Raw genomic sequence first — 18,894 nt, 5'->3', positions numbered from 1 at the left:
ACCCCACCACCATGGCAGCCCCCATAACACATCCTGGGGGCAACCTCTGCCCAGTCCTTTCTGGGGAAGCAGCCCACAGCCCGGCAGCAGGAGGGAGATGAGGAACGCAGCTCACAGCTGGTGAGAGGGAGAGCAGGCAAGGAGTTCAAGAGTCACAGCCACAACCACCCAGCTGCACCCACCTTCCCCTTCCGTTTTCTGCAAGTCGGGTCACAGCAGCACAGCCTGATGCATTAAACACCCGCTCCCTCCTGCTCTGGCTCTCTCCCATCCCCTCCCCTGCTGACCTTTATTCGGCTGGTTTCCTTGGGCCAAATTTGTCATGGGTGCTTTTCCGCTTTCTGTATTCATCTATTTTTCCCCGTTTCTAATGAGGGAGGTGTCTCATGCCCAGGGAGGCCCCTGAGAGCTGCTCCTCCCCTCCTATCATTTAACCAAAACGTATCCTCTTCTTTCAGGCAAATGTTATCTGGTGGTTTCAAGCCTGTGTTTTCAAAGGCAAGAAATACCAAAGAACACTACCAACCTTGGTCTTGCCACTTTTTTCAATCTCACATAAGTACCGAAACAATGCAAGCAAATGGGTTTGGCTTTCCATTTCTTGTAATGCTACGTTCAGTAGAAGACCAGTTTCTTTAGAAGTTTTGGACAAAACAGTAACTGGCAGACAGAAAGCAACTCTAAACAGATGACTTTTTGCCAGTAGCAAATCAGAAGGCTTTCAAGTCTTTTCGTGCACGTGGAAGTTCATTTAGGGTCATGCCCAGGAGTCCTGACACACTCTTAATACTGACCAAACTCTTGTAGGCCAAATTTGGAAGATTTTGAATGACCAAAAATTTCAGAGACAGTGCGTTCCTTGGGGCTGTGGATCTTTTAGCACTCAACCTTGAAAGCAAGTCTGCTTGAGTCCTCCCAGGTGCCTCCCACCAAGTAAGTCACCTCTGCACTGATGGCACTGACTGCCTATAGGACAACCGCGTCTATTCCACTGCTTTTCACCAACAGAGAGAGGGACAAGCTGCCAAGGGGTCCTACCCTGCCCAGGCAAATAACCTCCTTTCTGTACTTAACTTGAAACACCCACTGCTGTACCAAAGCAGCATACTAGGACAACAGTGTGGAATACAACCTGAAGTGAGGACTGGCAAGACTTTGATATATCCACCTCCATTCTCCTCCCCTAATCCAAATGATGTCTTACTCTCTGGAAAAACCCTGCAATCTAACACTGCCTCCAATCATTCACTGCTGTTGATGTGCTTTGAATCAACAGGCTCCAACACCTGCAGCTCTTGACAGCACTGAGTTTTCCGATCACTGTAAAACTTCTCACCACAGCTGTGAAAAAGGACAGGAGAAAAGGATTTTCACAGCTGTGTTAAGGGCTACAGGATCCATGAAACTGGGAACCAGACACACACAGACTCCTGTCCCCAGATGCAGTGTTCTTCACCTGCTCCACCTCCGCATAATTTAATCCCAAGGAGGAACGAAGACGACCGACCGCATCCACATTTTAGTGGGAAAGAGTTTGAGTTGCATGAGTGCACAGAGATATATTGGCATGAACACAAAAGATTCAGCTCTTCTAGAAAATCTAGAGGTAAATCTTAGATTCCTCCACATAGGTCTTGTTTCTGGCTTGCATGTCTGAAAAGCAACAGGCGAGCTGAAAGTAGTTCAATGCTACCAAAATGAACATTTGACTATAAATGCCTGGTTTTGACTTAAGGCCCTGGATTTTCACTATCTCACACCCCATGAAGCAATTTACAGTTGCTTGAGCATTCAAAAGAAGCAGCAAGACCCAAGATTGATAATTCATGGCATTTTGAATTAATTATTCTCCAGTTCCTTTAAATAAAGCACGTAAAGCACATTGTTCCCCACATCACCCATGGTATTTTAATTAATATCCTAACTACTGTCCACATCAATCCATCTCTTATAGTCTTGTAATTACAGGTTTAGAGACTGAGACAGCACAGCTGCATTAAATTGGAACAGAGGCTCGTGGTACACAGTTTTCCAATCAGAGTTACAGAATCTATCTTAGTCTGAAGTTCATTTTCTGACTTCTTTCTCTACGTCCATTTTTTTTCCCCCAAGAAACTACACTCAGTGTTTGCGGAGAGCAAACTGAAGTAGCACAATGACTCACACTTCTAATATCCCCAATATTAGTTTCAGGCCCTAAAAGGCTTTACAGTGCCAGGTGAGCCCAGGAATAAAATAACAGATCAAGAGAAAAAGACAGAAAGGAGAGACTGAAAAAGTAGTCTTATTACTAGAGATATGTATTCCATGAACAATATGCAACTGCAAATTCATGTTTTATTTGGTGGCAGGACTTGAAGAATATGATAGTCTCAGTTTTCCCTGCATTAACAGTTTTGGCAACTTCACAAGCCTATGCCACAGCACAAGCCCATCTAAAGTTTGTTCTATAGATTTTTGTCACACAGATGAAGAATATATACATATATTCACATTCATTACAATCACGAGAGTATAATCCATATGATCTGCTCGGTTCCTACACTCAGAGTTCCCAGCTGTAAGCACTACGTAATCCACATGGAATTTAGGCTAGCGTATTTAGACTAGACAGTTATAAAAACCTAGAAATGTCCATCATCTTTGCCCTGGTCCAGAGCTCCACTGCAAACATCTGACTTGTGACCAGAAAACTTTATCAGCATGGGTACCATCTGCTAGGAGGACTCTGAAAACACTCAGTCCTGTCAAACAGAGGGCCAAAGCCATGTCTTGTCAGTGCCTTGGTAAAATACACATTCTTTAGGAGTGAAAAAACAGTTTCTTATGCTTCTATGCTGTTAAATTAACCTCACAGCAGAGGCATCTCCTGTGCTGTTAGTTCTTTGATACATCCTTTCCAGTAAGAGGAGATGCGAGAGTAATTCCTCCCCAAAGTAAGAAAAAGCCTCAAAATCCACTTCTTGTTCGTGACTCTGAAAAAGCTCACAAGGCCAGTTAATATCACACTTGTTGCATTACACTTAAGACTCTTCAAGGGAACCTTTAATGATTTGCCAAAAATCCAATTCAGCAGTTTAAGCATCACCCCACAATTTCCTTTTGAATACTAAGCGAAGGAAGTGTTTTCGAATATCTTGCCTATTTACCAACTTGGTGAAACGCACTAAAATGCAGATGTAGCCTGGAAGGGAAAGATATCATACACAGCCCCATATAGTGCAATTCCATCTACTGCAAGCTCCCTGTAAGCATGATTACGCTGAGAGGGTACGTGACAGCTCCAGCAGCTACCAGCACCCTTCCTTACTCAGTTTCACCCAGCGCTCTCCGATGATTCTGCCCCAACAAAGGAGGCCTTAGGCAAGTGCTCTACAGGGCTAAAAACAAAAAACCAACCATACCCATACCCAGACCTGAAATTAAGTATCTTTTTACATTTGACCACCTCCTAACAGCAGCTGCAAATCTGAACTTGCTCACATCGGCTTAAGCTGACGCTCAAGGTCATATCTGCAACCAACATTACATATGTATATGCTATTGTCTTTCAAAAAGGCAGTTGGTCCAGTCAGCCCAGAAAGGCCCTGCCTCTTTGCTAAAGAAAGGGGTTTCCCAGTGTGCAGAGGGCCATAACATACGGGAAAGAGAAAAAGCCATACTTCATTAAAAATAAACATGCAAGTCTCCCAGCTGCTGAGCCATCACTGCTCATAGCAAGCAAGCTTAAGTTTTTTTTGGTTGGTTGGTTGTTTTTTTTTTTGTAGCATCTGTTAAATAAAGCTCCAACACTGGAAATATGATTACTGGCATTAATAACCCATAAAATATTCAGTGCCAGACACAATCCTCAAACTCAACACAGCCGTGGATCACTCAATCCCAGCCATGGATCTTCCCTGCAGAAGGGAGTCCCTCCCAACAGTCCTTGCAATTTCTTCACAAGCTGCCCCATACACTTTGAAAAGAGACACCAACAAGAGCATAGAGCTTATTTTCCGCTGGGAATTGGGTTTCTCTGCACTGTCCCCATTCCTCTCTTCTTACTCTGGTTTTAGATCACCTGCACAACCGTCCAAGTAGAAGCCCCAACCAGAGCGACAAGACATGGGTCCTCTTCCAGCAGCTCAGATGATCACCGTCCACTCAACAGCGTTCAGCCACAGTGGGTCCCACAGTGAAGAAGAGCAGACATCAGAGGATCCAGCTTCTGTCACTGCCACCAGGTTCCCACCCAAATTTCAGCAAATCTCTTAACCCCCCTGTGCTCCCCCATCCCCAATCCATAGTTTTGGGAATCCTGAAAGAGGAAACCAGCTTCAGGAAGGCAGGTAAGTGGAATTTAATTAAAATACATGATCTACATTAAGGAGAATCAAAGCTCAGGACAGAAATCCTCATGCCACTCTCGCTTAGAGTGGGTAGGAGCCTCATCAAACACACACCAAGGGTATAACACAACAATTCTGTCCCCACCTGACGTGTAAGGGGTCAGGTCTCTGCACATAGACAGCAGCAGGTGTGGTCTCAGCAGCTGCCAAAACATCTGTGCACATCAGGCCTCGTGAAGGATCACCTTCACCTATGTGAACAAATCTGTAATTTCAAACAACGACAACCACGGTACCAACACAATTAAATTTACATGAAGAACTGCGAGACAGCACTATAATCAAAGTCATAAAGAAGTCTGCTAGCCAGCATTGAACCTCACAAGCAAACAGATCGGCATTTATGACATAGAAGCGAGATGGCTTGTGAACACAGACTTTCCTCTTTTTCGGCATACGATGCATCAAAGTATTTTTTCCTAATGGTTAGATGGTGGAGTGCAGTAAAAATTACAGCCAGAATTACATTTCAGGCCCATGGTTCCCTCAAGCTATGCCAATAATCAGACCATTTCCAAATGTACTTGGGTAGTGTAACAAAGATGTCATCCCTGCAAACCGAGCACCTCATGACACTGATTTTTAAGCAGAATTCTTCAGCAACATGAGTGATTACTCTCGACCCTTAACCAAGGATAGAAAATTCAGGACACCTTTTCATGTACTTGGTGATGCTGTACCCAAAAACTAGTCTCAGGGAGTGTGGCTGAGCACTGTGCCTGAGAAACGAGTCCTTATCAGAGCATCTCATGCTGTTTAACCACGAAGCATCTTTCACAACACTAAATTGTCAAGTTCCTTCAAAGCAAGCAGCAAGTCACAAGAGTTCTGCAAGCTCTGTCATGCTTGTTTAGCAATACTTTCATAGGCTGTGGCTAACATTTCTAAGCACCCCTGATCCAAATATTTTCCATCTTACTTTCTGCTCCTGCAGACATGCTGCCACAACATGTTATAGAAACACAACTGTACCGAGCTGTAGAATTGAACAGATGAAAGTATTTTTTTCCGATTTTTTTAACGAACTGGTACAAAAGCAAATTCCTACTTACATGAATTATTGCACCTGACAAACGTTCCCTGTAAGGAATCAGAAGGTTTTGTCTTCAAGGAGACTACTGAAGTAAGCAAAGATTTGCAGAACCATGTCCCAAGATGCACACCAATCATTTCCTAAATTGACAGAAATGCCTTTGCCAAGAGGACACAGATCTGCAAGGCCGGGCTCCTCTCCCCGCAGCGCAGGCAGTTTTTCTACCAGGCCACAACACATTCTCAGTAACATCACCATAAAAATTTCGAGTATTTCCTTTCATCCAGTAGAACTTTACTTGCATTTACAGTGGAGAAAGCAGAATCAGAATCCAAGCTTTTACAGGCATCTTTCAGGCACGTTTCTGGAATTTATTTTAACGTGCAGGAGTTTGGCTACAACCATTCCAGATATTCTCAGAGCTATTCTCTCTCCCCTTCCCTATCCCCACACAAAACAGTAACAGTTGCATTGTCTTATATGGGCTGAGGAAGTGAAGGAAGGGAAGGGACTTCCAGGAATTTTTAATTTATGTATTTTTTTCATTGTAATGTTGTTTTTTAAATTTTTATACATGTATGTCCACATATAGAACTATATATAATGTATATGTATAGACACCAAGAGGAAGAATTCCAAGTGCTCAGTCTAGCCTTCGGTTTCACGTTTTTAAGCAACGTCACTCCAGCCCAGAAAGGACAGCTACTATTGTATAGTTCTCTCTCCTTGCTTGACTCTATTTGGAGTTTGAAAAGCTCTCTATATCAAGGCTTCTCATCTGCCATGTGAAGCCCAGTACCATAGAGACGGTATCTAATCCAACCATGACCTCCCTTCTGGGCATTTCCTGGCAAAAAATGGCCAGATGGGAAAGCTAAGGAATGCCAAACATTCACTGCAAGGAAGTGCCGGGTCTTTATGGGTGATAACAGCCATGGAAACATCAGAATGCAAAACAAAGTTGCTACCTTTTTTTTCCACCCCCATCTGCTTCACTAAAGCTGTGACTGCTGCTGTGACGGAATTGAAGGCACCAGTTTTCACCCTAAGGTTAAACTCTGGCACAGCAGCAAACGACAAAAGTAATTTTACTCCCTGTGTTAAGTTATTATGTTCATTCTTACACTATTACCAAGCAAGTTCCTTGCACCGTGTTGTCATTTTCTGTGCTCTTCACCATGCTCATACTTAGGAGTTAGGCCTGATAAATAACTTTCATCATTGGCTGTGCTAAAACACAGGATGCTATGATCTCTTTCCAAAGGAGAAGGGGAGGGTAAACTCTCATCCTCCACAATTCCCTAAAATTCCTGTAACCTCGTGGGTCAGATCGCAGATCTGTGTATGAATAAGGCCCGGTGTTTATGCTATCCTGGATGCCAGTTTCACCATCTGGAAGTGCAGCTAGAAGAGGCGTCCACCATGCTCAAGGATAATTAGCTTACACCTGCCACTTGCACAAAGACATTGGTGGTCAGTGCCAGCTGTGCAGCCCAGCCTCCTCTGCTCTTCATCACCACATTTTTAGCATAGCTGGCTCCTGAACAAGCACAGGAAAACTCCTTAGGCCTTTTGGGGACTTTTGGTCAAGGGCTTCCAAACTCACAGTGACCCAGAAGCCAAACAGGATTCCTTCCAGGTGTCCACAACAATAACCCAGCTAAATTAGTGCATCAGCCACCTTTACACAGAGTACAGCTGTACCAGTACAACCAGAGATGGACTACACTGGTAACATTTATACCAGCTGAATGCTCTAAATCTATATGCAACTGACAACTTATGCCTGCACAGGAGTGGGAATAACCTGTACCAAATGCAGATACCATTACACCGGCAGAACAGCCTTCATGCCAGGAATCACACCAGCTGGACTTCTAACGGTCACGCAGCAATTATTACATTAAAGAAATCATACCCCTTGCAGTCATAATTACACTGGTACAAAAATCTACGTGCAGATCAGGCCTTAAATCAATTTAGGGAGCCTACACAAGGGATTGATCCCGTTTAATTACATGGCCATTTAAATCAATTTGTTTAAATCAAGACTTAAGACCCAAAATCATTTTTTGCTACCTGCATGCACACTTGACCTTGTAAATTTAGTCCCCAACTTTGACAGCTCACTCTTGTAAGTGAAGACTTTATTCTATGAAAAATAAACAAGAAGCAGTAGGGTAAGTGCTTCTGCTTTGGTGGTTTGAGGAAACTAGAACAATTCATCGCAACTCCAGATAACGCTGTGGCAAACTGATATTAACAGTGAAGGGTGTTGCTGCACTGCAGTGGCCTGTGAAAAACACCCATCTTGGCCCTCCTAGAAATTTAACTCCTTTTTCATCCTTGATGCTTTGCCACCACTATTGCTAAATGGGCAAAAACCTACTGCACATGCAAAGAAAAGGACAGTAAGTTGTAATATGCTTCAACACAATTCACCTAGTTCTCAAACAAAAGCAGACAGAATAATGTATTTAGCATCTTGCAGAGTTTTTGCCCTGCTTCCAGTGGGGGCTGTGCTCCATGTTTGGAGTCATATGGTAAATCCCTCTAATATTAGTGTCAATCTCAGGCATGAGAGGGCTTGAAGAAGAAAAAATTTAAAAAAAAAAAGAGAGAGCTTGAAAATCCAGTGATTTTATTTGCCCAACATATTTCCCCTTCTCCACCTTCTTCCTTAATTCCCCTATTATTTAATACTCTTCTAAAACCTGGAACAACATAAGCAGGATGCAAGCCCTTCATCTGCAGGGCTCCCACTCAAAGCCCACTGTCCTTTACCTACACTGAGCGCTCAGCAGCACAAATCCCAAAACCCAGCAACAAGACAGAAAGTTACGGTGGGAAGGTCTGTTGAAGAGGGATCAGACAGCTCAGTACCACAGCAGGTGTTACAGTGGCTGCTGCCGGTCGGAATGAAGCCACAAAGCTATGCAAAAAAGAAGAAAAATAATAGAAGATCTGTTTTCTGCTGTTTCCCCATGTTGTAGTTATGCAATAATTTAGTCCAGAAATTAAATAACTACAACACTTAGCCTGGGCACAGCTCTAACAGTATAAACATACCTTTTATCAGGACCTTCTCCCATCTTCTCATAGATGAAAGCTACGCTACACATTTTCTGTTTGTGTAACAGCCTCCACAGCACAGTTGTGCCATTTTAACCAAAAAAATAATTTCACAAGATGCTGCCTACATGATATCCACTGTACCAACTATGCTAATAAGAGAAATACAAAGGGTGATTCTCACTAGAACAGCCATGAGGCTAGACACGCATGTCTACACCTTTAGCAGTAATGCCTTCTTTGTTCATGGGAGATGATTTTACTATTTCCAGCCCTTTCCTAGTTAACACCACATTATTCAAATCTTTGTCAGCCACATCAGAAGCCATACCTAAGAGAGCTACTTACCTCTTTCAGCCATTTTCAACACCAAATCCAAACATTACAGCGTTGCTAATGCCAGTGTGTCGCTGTTAACAGTGATAAGGATGCTCTGGAAGGACCTGTGCTGGAAGTAAGACTAGCGTGCACTCATCTTGGACCAGCTGAGTTCTTCCAGTACCACAGACGGTGGGAAAAATAGCTGTATTTGCCACCGCTGCTAACACCAATGAAGAACAGAATAGCACAAAAAGTGTTTAAAGTGCAGTGAAACAGACAAAGGCCATAAAGATTTGCCTATGTAAAGATTAAAAAAAAAAAAAAGCACCTCTGACTTGAGTATTTGTGTATTTAAAAGAAAGTCAGCTTTCTCATCAAAATATCACTGCCTTGACTACGGGCTCTGCCTAACAAAGCATGACAGATCAAATGCCAGCAGTTGTAGAGGCCAGTGCCGCTCTCGCTTCCTTCGCAGCTCCTGCACCAAAGGTCCGAGTCCCTGGCGGCCAAGAAGATGGAAGAGGGGCAGCCATGTTCTGGCATCCCATTTTGCTGTTTAAATCGCAGGGACAAGCAGGGTGGCTGAGGGCTTGGGCACACGTTTGTTTCAGCCCACTCACCTACAGAGCACAGTACCCTCTGACAGAGGATGGTAACTTCCTAAACTGAGAGATGCTGCTTTCCACATCTGTGCAGCCTCCAGTTGAGTGCCAATGGGCACAGTGGTCCTCAAGGATTCATCCTGTCCTGCTTCAGCTGCCCACGCTGGTCCAGAGACAGCAACACCAACTCGCCTTTGCGGCCTTTTCGGGTTCCCTGAGGCCGAGCACTCTGTTTTAAAACAGGACAGAGGAAACCACAGCAACACAAACTGACCCAGCTGGATACAGGATCGCAATGATGATCTTCGTGCCTAGCATGGTTTAATATAACCACTCCAAACACAATTAGCTGTTCCTTAGTCCAGGCAAATCTGGGTGCATCATCGCGGCCTGAGCTCAAGTATCCAAAGCCTGGTTCACGCTGGGCACCTGACTTACCCTACCCCTGCAACAACAGCAGGGGTTACTGTCAGACAGAACAGGACAACCGGGAAAAACAAAAAAGTGCCTTTGATTTGAAGCTCAGAAAGGAAACAAGGGGTTTGTTTGGGGATTTTTATTTTATTTGTTTGTTTTTTAACCAGTACCTCAGCAGTGCTCTTTACCTCAGTGGTCTCAGAGGCCCAGTCTCACAGTATCTCTGTAGGAGTTTTACAGGAACAACACTAAAATTAAAGGTCTGCAGCACTGAAAAGGTCAATGGAAGAGCTAGGTGCGATTTTCGTGGTACACCATCACTCAAGTCAGAAGAAGACTAGCAGCTGATAGCCAGGAGGCTCTTTGGACTGACTTTGTCATATGTGCAAAAAAGGCATCATAGCCTTTGCTAGCTCTGCTGATTAAAGATAGACAGCACTTCATCTGACTTTCTTTTGCAATAAGATGGCCATAATTCACATTTAATATGCTGCAAAGTCATCTGCCTTCCAAGTACAAGAGTGTGTTCTGCTGAAAGTCACTGCTGTTAGGTCAAATTTAAACTCAATATTGCAGGACAGATATTACATTGCTATTAATAATAAATAATCACGATAACGTTTTCCTTTAATAGAGCATCTCATCCCAACCACTTTATAAACTCTGGACCAAGTTCTGTCCACTGCCACAACCCTGTAACCTCTGCCTGATTTGCATGGGTGCAGAGGAACGTAGAAATTAATTAGAGATTGCATCAGATCTGTGAATTAGTTCACTGCGGCTGATGTTCCTCTCACTTCAGGGATCAGTCTAGAGACACATTGACAGTGCTTTAACAAGGGCTTCTCAAAAACATCACCTGGACAGCAGGCCTGTACTGCGAGCCTGCCTGATGGCCTTGATTCCTGGGAAGGGGTGGGAAGGTAAGGATCTGAGCAGTACTATTTACATTTCTCTCTAAATAACGATGCTCCTTCATGACCACAATCACGTATAGAAGCAGCACTGGTCAGCAAACAAATTTAAGTGCTCCTTAAGAGGAACAACCTCTGCAGGGCTGGGAAAGTCATACTCTGCATAGTGCCCAGGCAGAACAGGCTCCTACCACGTGCTACTACAATATAAACATTTTTGAAAGTAATAATATGTAGACTTGGTTGTGAACACATGCAGGGAACATCCAGCACACAGCTCAGCATTCCTGTCCTTAATTTAAGATTAAGGAGTAAGCAAAACCACTGTAAATAGAATTAAGGGTAACATCTCCAGAGACATGCTTTAAAAAAAAATAAAAACATCTGGCACTTGACTCTTCCAAGAGCAAAACATTTGCTGCTCGGAAACATTTATGTGAGCCCCTGGAATAAGTTCTCCATAGCCGAGTTGACTAGAGTCAAGCACCAACAGGACCAAAACTCAGAAATAGCTGTGACTTCCCCTTCAACTCAGAGACGAAATGCCATCGAGTATCTCTCAGCACCACCTGCATTAAATCACTTCACCTGGTGTGGCAGCTATTCAGTCACACTGGGCAACCAAGTCGGGACCTGAAGAATGTCATATTGTACTGAAAAAGGAGGAGGGATTATACTGGGAAAAGACATGCATTGACTATTTTGAACTAGGTGGAGGCTCGCATTGTCTGTACCAGCAACTCTTTCGATGCTGAGCAGAAATAGGAACTCCGGTGACATATTCTGTCCCTCTATGCAAACACATCTGTGTAGGCTGTATACAATTGTACTGCTGATATATGCAGGCAGGGGAAGAGCAGACCACTTCTAGCAAGCATGCCAAACTTTTCATCTCAGTGAGAATGGAAAACACCCTTACTCAACACTAGGACCGTCTTCTATGCTTACCCAAACATCCAACCATTGATCTTTCTTGACCACCAAGCAGTCAGCTGGGACATTAGTTTTGCATTATGCAAGCACCCAGCAGCCACAACTACAGAGAACAAGTACAAACAGCAATAAACAGAAGAGCTCCTAAGTGAGTAGGATAGACAGGAGACAGGAAAGAGAAGAGGTCGATCAGCTCCATTTTGCAGAAGTGAACAGGGAATTTGATCCTTTTCACGCAGAAGTGAGAGAAGCCATCAGCACATTTAACATAAAATGCTACAGGTTTTATTTGTGCTTTCGGTCGTCATCCAAACCAGCCTAGTTTCCAGTTCTGTCTTGAACTTGGTCTGTTCCAGAGACTTGCCCAATGTTGGTCTAGCTCCTAAGAAAACTATGGTACCAAGTCAGACCCAGCTCAGGATCCTGTTTGTAACAGAGGTGAGCAGAAGAGTCTTAGAGGAGTTAACAGGGCAAGTTTAAAGCTGTATTTCTGCCAGTTTCTCCCCCCACCCCAGCTTCCAGGAAGCCACAGTTTGGGGACTTTCTCAGCTGGGGCGTGTATTCACACATTTCTCTTTTAATAGCGGTTGATGAGCCACCATGCCAAAAATATGCTGAAAGCAGCAGTACATCTACATGTCAAATGTACCAGGGAAAACAAAGCAACCGAGTTTTTCCCATGGCATGGTCCGAGTTAAACACAGCTGCAGGGACACCTGTTTCACCCCACTTTCATCTCCGGAGTTTGCATCAGAGTGGATTTGAATGTGCTGCAAATTCAGAGTGTAAACACAGCTCTAGACAGAAACACCGCCAATTACTTCCCCAGGCTTTTACTTTTTAATAATAAAACCTTCCCAAATGAAAACACAGCTTTGGGGAACAGGCCAATTTAAAATAAAATACAGGTACAGAAGAAAAGTTGGTCCCTGTCTCTTCCCAGGCCAGATATGCCTCCCTTCACATGGAAGCCAGACCTGGATGCAGTACCAAATAACCCATCTCTTTCTCTGTCTTTTCTGCTGCAATGCAGGGCATCATGTTTAGTCCTCCTGAAGCCTCCATCTATGAGTAAAACCTCTGGTACCTCTGTCTATGTCCTATCACTAGCTGCTGCATCATGTTTCTCGTGTGAGAAACTCAAGAGAAAGAAAGCCCCCAAAAATCAAGTTGAAAAAAAAGACAAGACCTACATCCTTTCCTTATCACAGTAAGCAATGTTTTTCCAGCTTGCGCTTTCCTCAGTCTATAAAACACCGCCCCTGCTTACCAGAGGCTTTTGAAACCCTCACTGGAATACAATCACACTCCTCCTCTCAAAATATAAAATCCAGTGATTAACGCAAAATAGTCACTCCCTGCCACAGCAGTTCCCAAACCACAAAGCAGGACCAGGAAAAGGAGCTGCTGGCAGGGAGGTATTCCTCTCAGCAGTTTGGGAACCACTGCTCTAGCCTCACGTTTGCACCTGTATGAACACGCAAGAACTGTCATTGTTACAGATCCACTGCTCGAATAAGAGGAAAAAAAAAACCAACCAACCAAAAACACACACCAAAAAAAAAAAAATCAACATACACATCACACAAACAAACAGTAGAAGTTTAACTCTGAAGCAACTAGTGGAGGAGTTATCTACAGCCCAAGAGATATTTCTGTAAATAATAATCTTTTAAGTAGTACACTTTAAAACAAAATGATCACATGTTGCACATTATCACCTTGTAACACATTTAATCCCTGCTTAATGACCATTCCATGCATTCTCACACGCATTTTACTACCACTGCAACAGGACGCAAATAACTAACATCAGGGGACGGGAGGAAGCCAAACTGACTAGAGGTGAAAGGGAACCGAGGATGGTACAGTACCAATCAATAGGCTGTTGCTAGCAGATTGCATCAGCAAGTTATCAGTAACATCTCAGCTACACCAATTGTCAACATCATTCACAAATTCAACACATGTTCAGGAACAGATATTTTCTTCCTCTTTGGCTGGAAACGTTCAGAGAGGGCCAAAACATAGTATTACTTTACTCTAGAAAAAAAAAAAATCATATCAATTGTCTTTGTTTTTTTCAGAAATTTTCCTCCTGCAGCAGATGCCTTGTGTCTGCCTGAAACCTCATGGGACTCTACCTCCAGGAGCACTGGCAAGCTGGGCCACTTCCAAGAGCAACACCTGCAGGAAAGTGTGTCACAGGAAAACTGACACAATTGTCACCAAATCCAGGTGTGTCAACCGTGAAACCTTGTTTCCATTATACTGTTTTATTTATGTTTCCTGGGATATGCATTTCTACATTACAAATCCACTTGCACATCCTTGTGGCAGGCAAGTCGGGCTCCTGGTGCGAGCGTTGTATCTCGAGGAAAGTCATAAGTATGTTATCAGAGACAAAAAAGCAAATTCTCTGACTCAAAGGCAAATAAGTTAATTCTCTGACTCAAAGATGAGAAAGTGCAGAAAGTAACACTGAGCAAGGTCCCCAGGCAAATGCCTGCACTGTACTGAAGGTTTTACAGGTATTGCCTTCATTGCTTCATTTTAAAGGTGGGCAACACCAGCTGGCTGCGGCACTAGCAGTAACGGTAACCCACCCAAACGAGCAGCGTGAGGCTCGGACACGCCACGCACCCGCACCTCGGAGGCTGCGAGCGACGGCAGTCCGCCCACGGGGCTGCAGCCCCACAGGCCGACTGGCCACCCTGACCCTCGTACCCTCAACCCACTCTGCGCCGATGATTCCCAGAATTCCCCCACCCCCTCACTTTTACCCTTTCCCACCTATATTTCTGGCAAAGGGAACAAATTAAGACTTTTTTTTTTTTTTACTCCGGAGGGTACTCCCTACTCATACCCATCAGAAGAGAAGTGTTTTAAGGACCAGAGGTCAGGGAGCTGGAGGAGCAGAGCCCAGAGTGGGGCGGACCCACGAGCAACCCAGACGCGGCCCAATTCTGCGTGCCCGGGACCACAGCGGCTTCCCACGGCGCACGCCGGCTTTCTCAGCCCCTCCTTCCCTTTGTACGCGATCTTAATTAAACCCGGGGCGTGAAAACGTTCCCTCCACTGTCACCGCTTCCTGCCCCCCACCCCTCCCTCTCCGGTTCGGGGCGGCACCCCAAAACCGCGGGTGCCCTCAAGGCGGGGGCGATGCTCAACTCCCCGCTCCCCGGCCAGGCGCGGGCTGAGCGATTATTTTCTCCATTTTTTTTTTTTTTTCCTTCTTTTCCCCACCCGATTTTTCTCCTTTTCGCGGGATGACACCTGCTCCCTGCTCCCCGTTGCCCGGACTGGCTGCCAGGCCCGGCCCTTACCCAGGCTTTTTTGGCCGAGCATCCCCGCTCCGTGCCGGCTGCCGTAAGCCCCGGCCCGGAGCCGGGTGGTCGTCGCCCCCCCATCCCACCCCGTCCCCCCCGACTCACCCAGGGTCTTGACGGCGACCTGCCGGGTGAGCGGCGGCGGCAAGTTGACGCAGACCAGGTCGACGTCCTGGTGCAGCAGCACCTCGTCGATGCGGCTGGTGTAGAAGGGGACGCTCATCTCCTTGGCCAGCTCCTCCGCCTCCTCCGGCGTCCGGCCCCACAGCGCCTTCACGGCGAAGCCCTCCGCCTTCAGCAGCGGCACGATCACCCGCGCCGTCAGGCCGGTGCCGAACACCCCCACACCGGGCAGCATGGCGGCGGCGAGGGGCGAGGCGGGCGGCACTGCAAAGCCAGGCGCTCCCCTCCTTCCCTCAGCGCCGAGCGGGAGAGGGAGGCAGCCCCCGCTGGCTGCTGCCGCTGCCGCCGCCGCCACCGGGGCCGGGACCAGCCGCCCCCCGCCTCAGCAGCAGCGCCGCGGCCGCCGGCTGCCCCGCCATGCCCGCACCATCACACACGCGCCTCCGCAGAGGAACCGGCGCTGCCCTCCCTTAACGGACGCGGGGCGGGCAGGGATAACCGCCCTCCCCCGGCGGAGGCGGCCAACAAGTGAGGAGCGGCGGGGCTGGAGGGGGTCTCAGCGCCGCTCCTCTGCCATCTCCCTCCGCGGGCACCCGCTCGCCCCGGGGAGGGCGGGGCCTGCATGTCACCTCCCGGGTGTTCCTGCACCCTTGCCACGCCCCCGCCACTCCATTGGCCGCCCGGTTCGGCCCGGCCCCGCCCCCTCACCGGCGGGCGGTGGGGCGCCCCCTGGGTGCCGCTGGGCCGCGCCCCGCCCGGTGTGCGCCCGTGACCCGGGCCCGGTCGGAGGTGTGGGGTGGGGGGAACCGCACTTCGAGGGATCCGGGGGGACGCTGGTGGGTCCCAGGACCGCCGCGGCCTTTTCTCGGGTCTGTGTAGGGCTTGTTCTCACCGGGGGAAACCGCCACCCCCGCTCCGTGCCCACATCAGTGGGGTAGGTACGATGAGTGCCACACGCACACACCCCCCCCCCCGCCTCAACCCGGTGTCTGTCTCACTGTTTAAAAAAAAAAAAAAGACGAAACTTCCTGATTCCGACTTACAAATAAAGAGGTGTTGTTTTCCCACGTATTGTCTTTTTTTTTTTTACCAGTCCCTAGGAGAAAGGAAGAGAAGGGTGAGGAAGGAAAGGGAGGAAAGAATGAGAAGACAGGAAAAGGAAAAGGAAAGAAAAGACAAAAGAAATTGAAAACCTTCCCTATATTAGACTGCTGGAACTGTGCCAGGGACAGTGTCGCACTGGTGTCTGAAAAATCACCCTTGGGAGCCAGCGCTCCTGACCCGTGTTCTGTAAAGAAGAGATGTTTTTTAATTTCTTTTCTTTTCCCTGCCACCATCTCACAGCAAACACTTCTTGATTCCAAACAGCCAGGACGCTGAAAGGATCTCCGCAAGCCAAACGTGTTTTGTTCTCCACGCGCTATTAGCGCTGAAGCGAAGGAGGTGGATACGCTTTGGCTTCCGACGATTGAAACACGATCCAGATCCGTCTGTCAAATAACCGCAGCAGTATTACCTTTCTTCAAAAGACAAAGATTATGTTGGGGCTCTCCATCAGACATCCAAACCTGTTTATAGGTGATGTTCCCAGGATGAGCAATTTGGAACATCTTCCTTGTCGTCTTTGCTCGTCTGCACGTAATAATAAACCCTGAGAAAGCAGCCAGGTTACAGGAACAAGGTAAATATGTGAAGGTTGAAGAGAAAAAGATGCTTGTGTGCCTATTTAATAATTATATAGCTTTTATTATTTTTGTAGGCACAAGCCACTTTATGAAGATCTCTGTAAGGTCACTGTTTTGAGAAATTTTCAGTAAGGCATAGAAAATGGGAATTAAGGACTAGGGAATGACATTACTACACTCTGCTATGTCCATTGTTTTCCTAGAGGGAATTTTTCCTTGCTTTACTTTTTAATTTATTTTCTTTTTCTCTCCAGTTAGGTTAACATAGCTTTGCAGAGCTAAGCTGAGCGAATGGCACCCAGCTCCAAGCACTCCAGTAGCCAAGTCGACCTCCAGACAGATTACAGCACCAGATCTGCATCACCGCATCTGCAGTGGCCCTGTGTTCCCCCCCCCCCATTTGTTGCAGGGACTTTTGGGGACATACCCCATAACTGTTTGTACTGGACTAGGGTGCAATTCTTTCTCAATTAATTGTGTGAACTAAGGGTGCCACGCTGCGCTTGCCTGTCCTTGTGAGCACCCAGACGGGCTGAGGGAAGCCAGTGAAGGACAACCAGCCTTTCAGTAATGCAAACCGTGTCCTCACCACAACGTAGGCAACCGCAAGCGTGAGCAAAAGCAGAATCTGCGCTCAAATCCACATCACTCGTGCTGCCAGTTATTTCTGACTTGAACAACTATTAAATCTGGGCAAGATTTTTTGTGGAAAGCAAAAAAAGGTTAAAGCGGCAGCGAAGTGCTTTGCTTTGAAGACGCGTCTAACCAGGACCAAGGTTCCCCGAGCTGTGTGTATTGCACTACGAAGCCTCTGGTGTTCTGTATACTAGATCTTGCCACTTCTAAGCCTGACAGCCTTGTCAAGAGAGCCAGCATTTTGTTTCTAAGGTTGCCAAAGCTTCTGTTCAAGGAAGATACACACACAGAGGTTTCTCTCTCAGAGGCAATAATTTTGTTCTTTATTGATGTTTTTCTTAGCCTGAAATAAGTTATTAGCATGAATTTGCACGTACTAAAAAAAAACATAAAAGTCTTTTTCTGTTTCTAAATTGTGTGGATGAAAGAAGCCAGCAGGAAACTAATAAAGTGGTGCAGTCACAATGCTGTTCCTTTTACATATTTCAGTTGAGTTTTGCAGCTCCAGGTCATTATACTCTACAATGTACATAGAGGTACATCACCAGCTTCATGAGAGAAATCCTAACTTAATAGCTCTTCTACACAATTATGATACAGTTTTTTGCAAAGATTTGAAACTGTCTTCCTAGTTGGGTTTCGTATGTTGTATGAAATTCCTTTTGTAGAACTGTATTGATTTCTTCTTAAATAAATGTTGAGATTATAAAAGTCAGAAATCCTTAATTTTTTTAACTTTTTATTTAATTATTTTAATTTAACTTTTACTTAGCTTTGTATTTAGTTTTATGGTTATTAAAGTAGCTAGTAAGTTGAAAGTACTGGATATAAATGGATATATAACAGGTACAAAAGGATCAATCAAGCATACATGACATGCAAATACTTGTTATCTGTTGGTGTAAGTAAACTGCAGAAGGTTGGTGGTCTTCCAGCTACAGATAATGCTTAGCAGATAAAAGTCCTTAATTTAACTTTCTGAATGTGTAAAGGTGTCTTCCCACATATTGCAGAGGTGTCTATCTAGAGCCTGTTGATCTCAAGAGAAAGATGAAGATCTGTCTGATGGAGCACCAGTATCCCACACTGTTTTTTCCTTACTTCTCTGTACTTGAAAATCTGGTCTTTTTCAGACTTTTTAAACATTTATCCTGTCAGACTCCACGGCTGCGTTTCTCAAACCTCTCATACATCAGTCTGAACAACAATGGAAAGAGCTGAATAATACATAGCTTCAGTGAAATCCTGAAATGGAGCTTATTTGTCTCTCCAAATACTTCTCAAGTTCCAGGATTTTAAGATTAATTAGCTAATTTCCTTTTACATAAATCAGTGTCTTCAAACATGAAGCAGCTGTGAATTTTTGTTAACCTGTTGGCTCCCTCTGGGGTACGAGGTTTGCGATTAGCACTACAAGGTTTCTCCCATGGCTTTGAGG

General features: G+C 45.6%; 1 protein-coding gene and 1 long non-coding RNA gene across 3 annotated transcripts in view; one reads left to right on the top strand and one right to left on the bottom strand.

Annotated features, from left to right (window-relative positions):
* GFOD1 (Gfo/Idh/MocA-like oxidoreductase domain containing 1) overlaps positions 1 to 15,716 on the bottom strand; it is an 85,233-nt gene extending 69,517 nt beyond the window's left edge. For both annotated transcript variants that reach the window (XR_015257619.1, XM_086740211.1), the window contains exon 1: positions 15,118 to 15,716. Coding sequence is in view for 1 of the 2 variants with exons in the window: in XM_086740211.1 (XP_086596337.1) it covers positions 15,118 to 15,370 (253 nt within the window). In the remaining variant the exon portion in view is untranslated. The remainder of the gene's footprint in view (positions 1 to 15,117) is intronic.
* A 525-nt stretch (positions 15,717 to 16,241) lies between these two features.
* On the top strand, positions 16,242 to 17,944 carry LOC147601689 (uncharacterized). The gene is made up of 3 exons (XR_015257855.1): positions 16,242 to 16,377; positions 16,480 to 16,816; positions 17,075 to 17,944. It is a non-coding gene; the product is annotated as an uncharacterized LOC147601689 (long non-coding RNA).
* Positions 17,945 to 18,894: the final 950 nt, after the last annotated feature.

The sequence above is a fragment of the Chlamydotis macqueenii genome, chromosome 2 (genome assembly GCF_036417535.1).
Source record: "Chlamydotis macqueenii isolate bChlMac1 chromosome 2, bChlMac1.mat, whole genome shotgun sequence".
NCBI lineage: Eukaryota > Metazoa > Chordata > Aves > Otidiformes > Otididae > Chlamydotis > Chlamydotis macqueenii.
The sequence above is the reverse complement of the archived record's forward strand: the minus strand, read 5'-3'. Positions and strand labels throughout refer to the sequence as shown.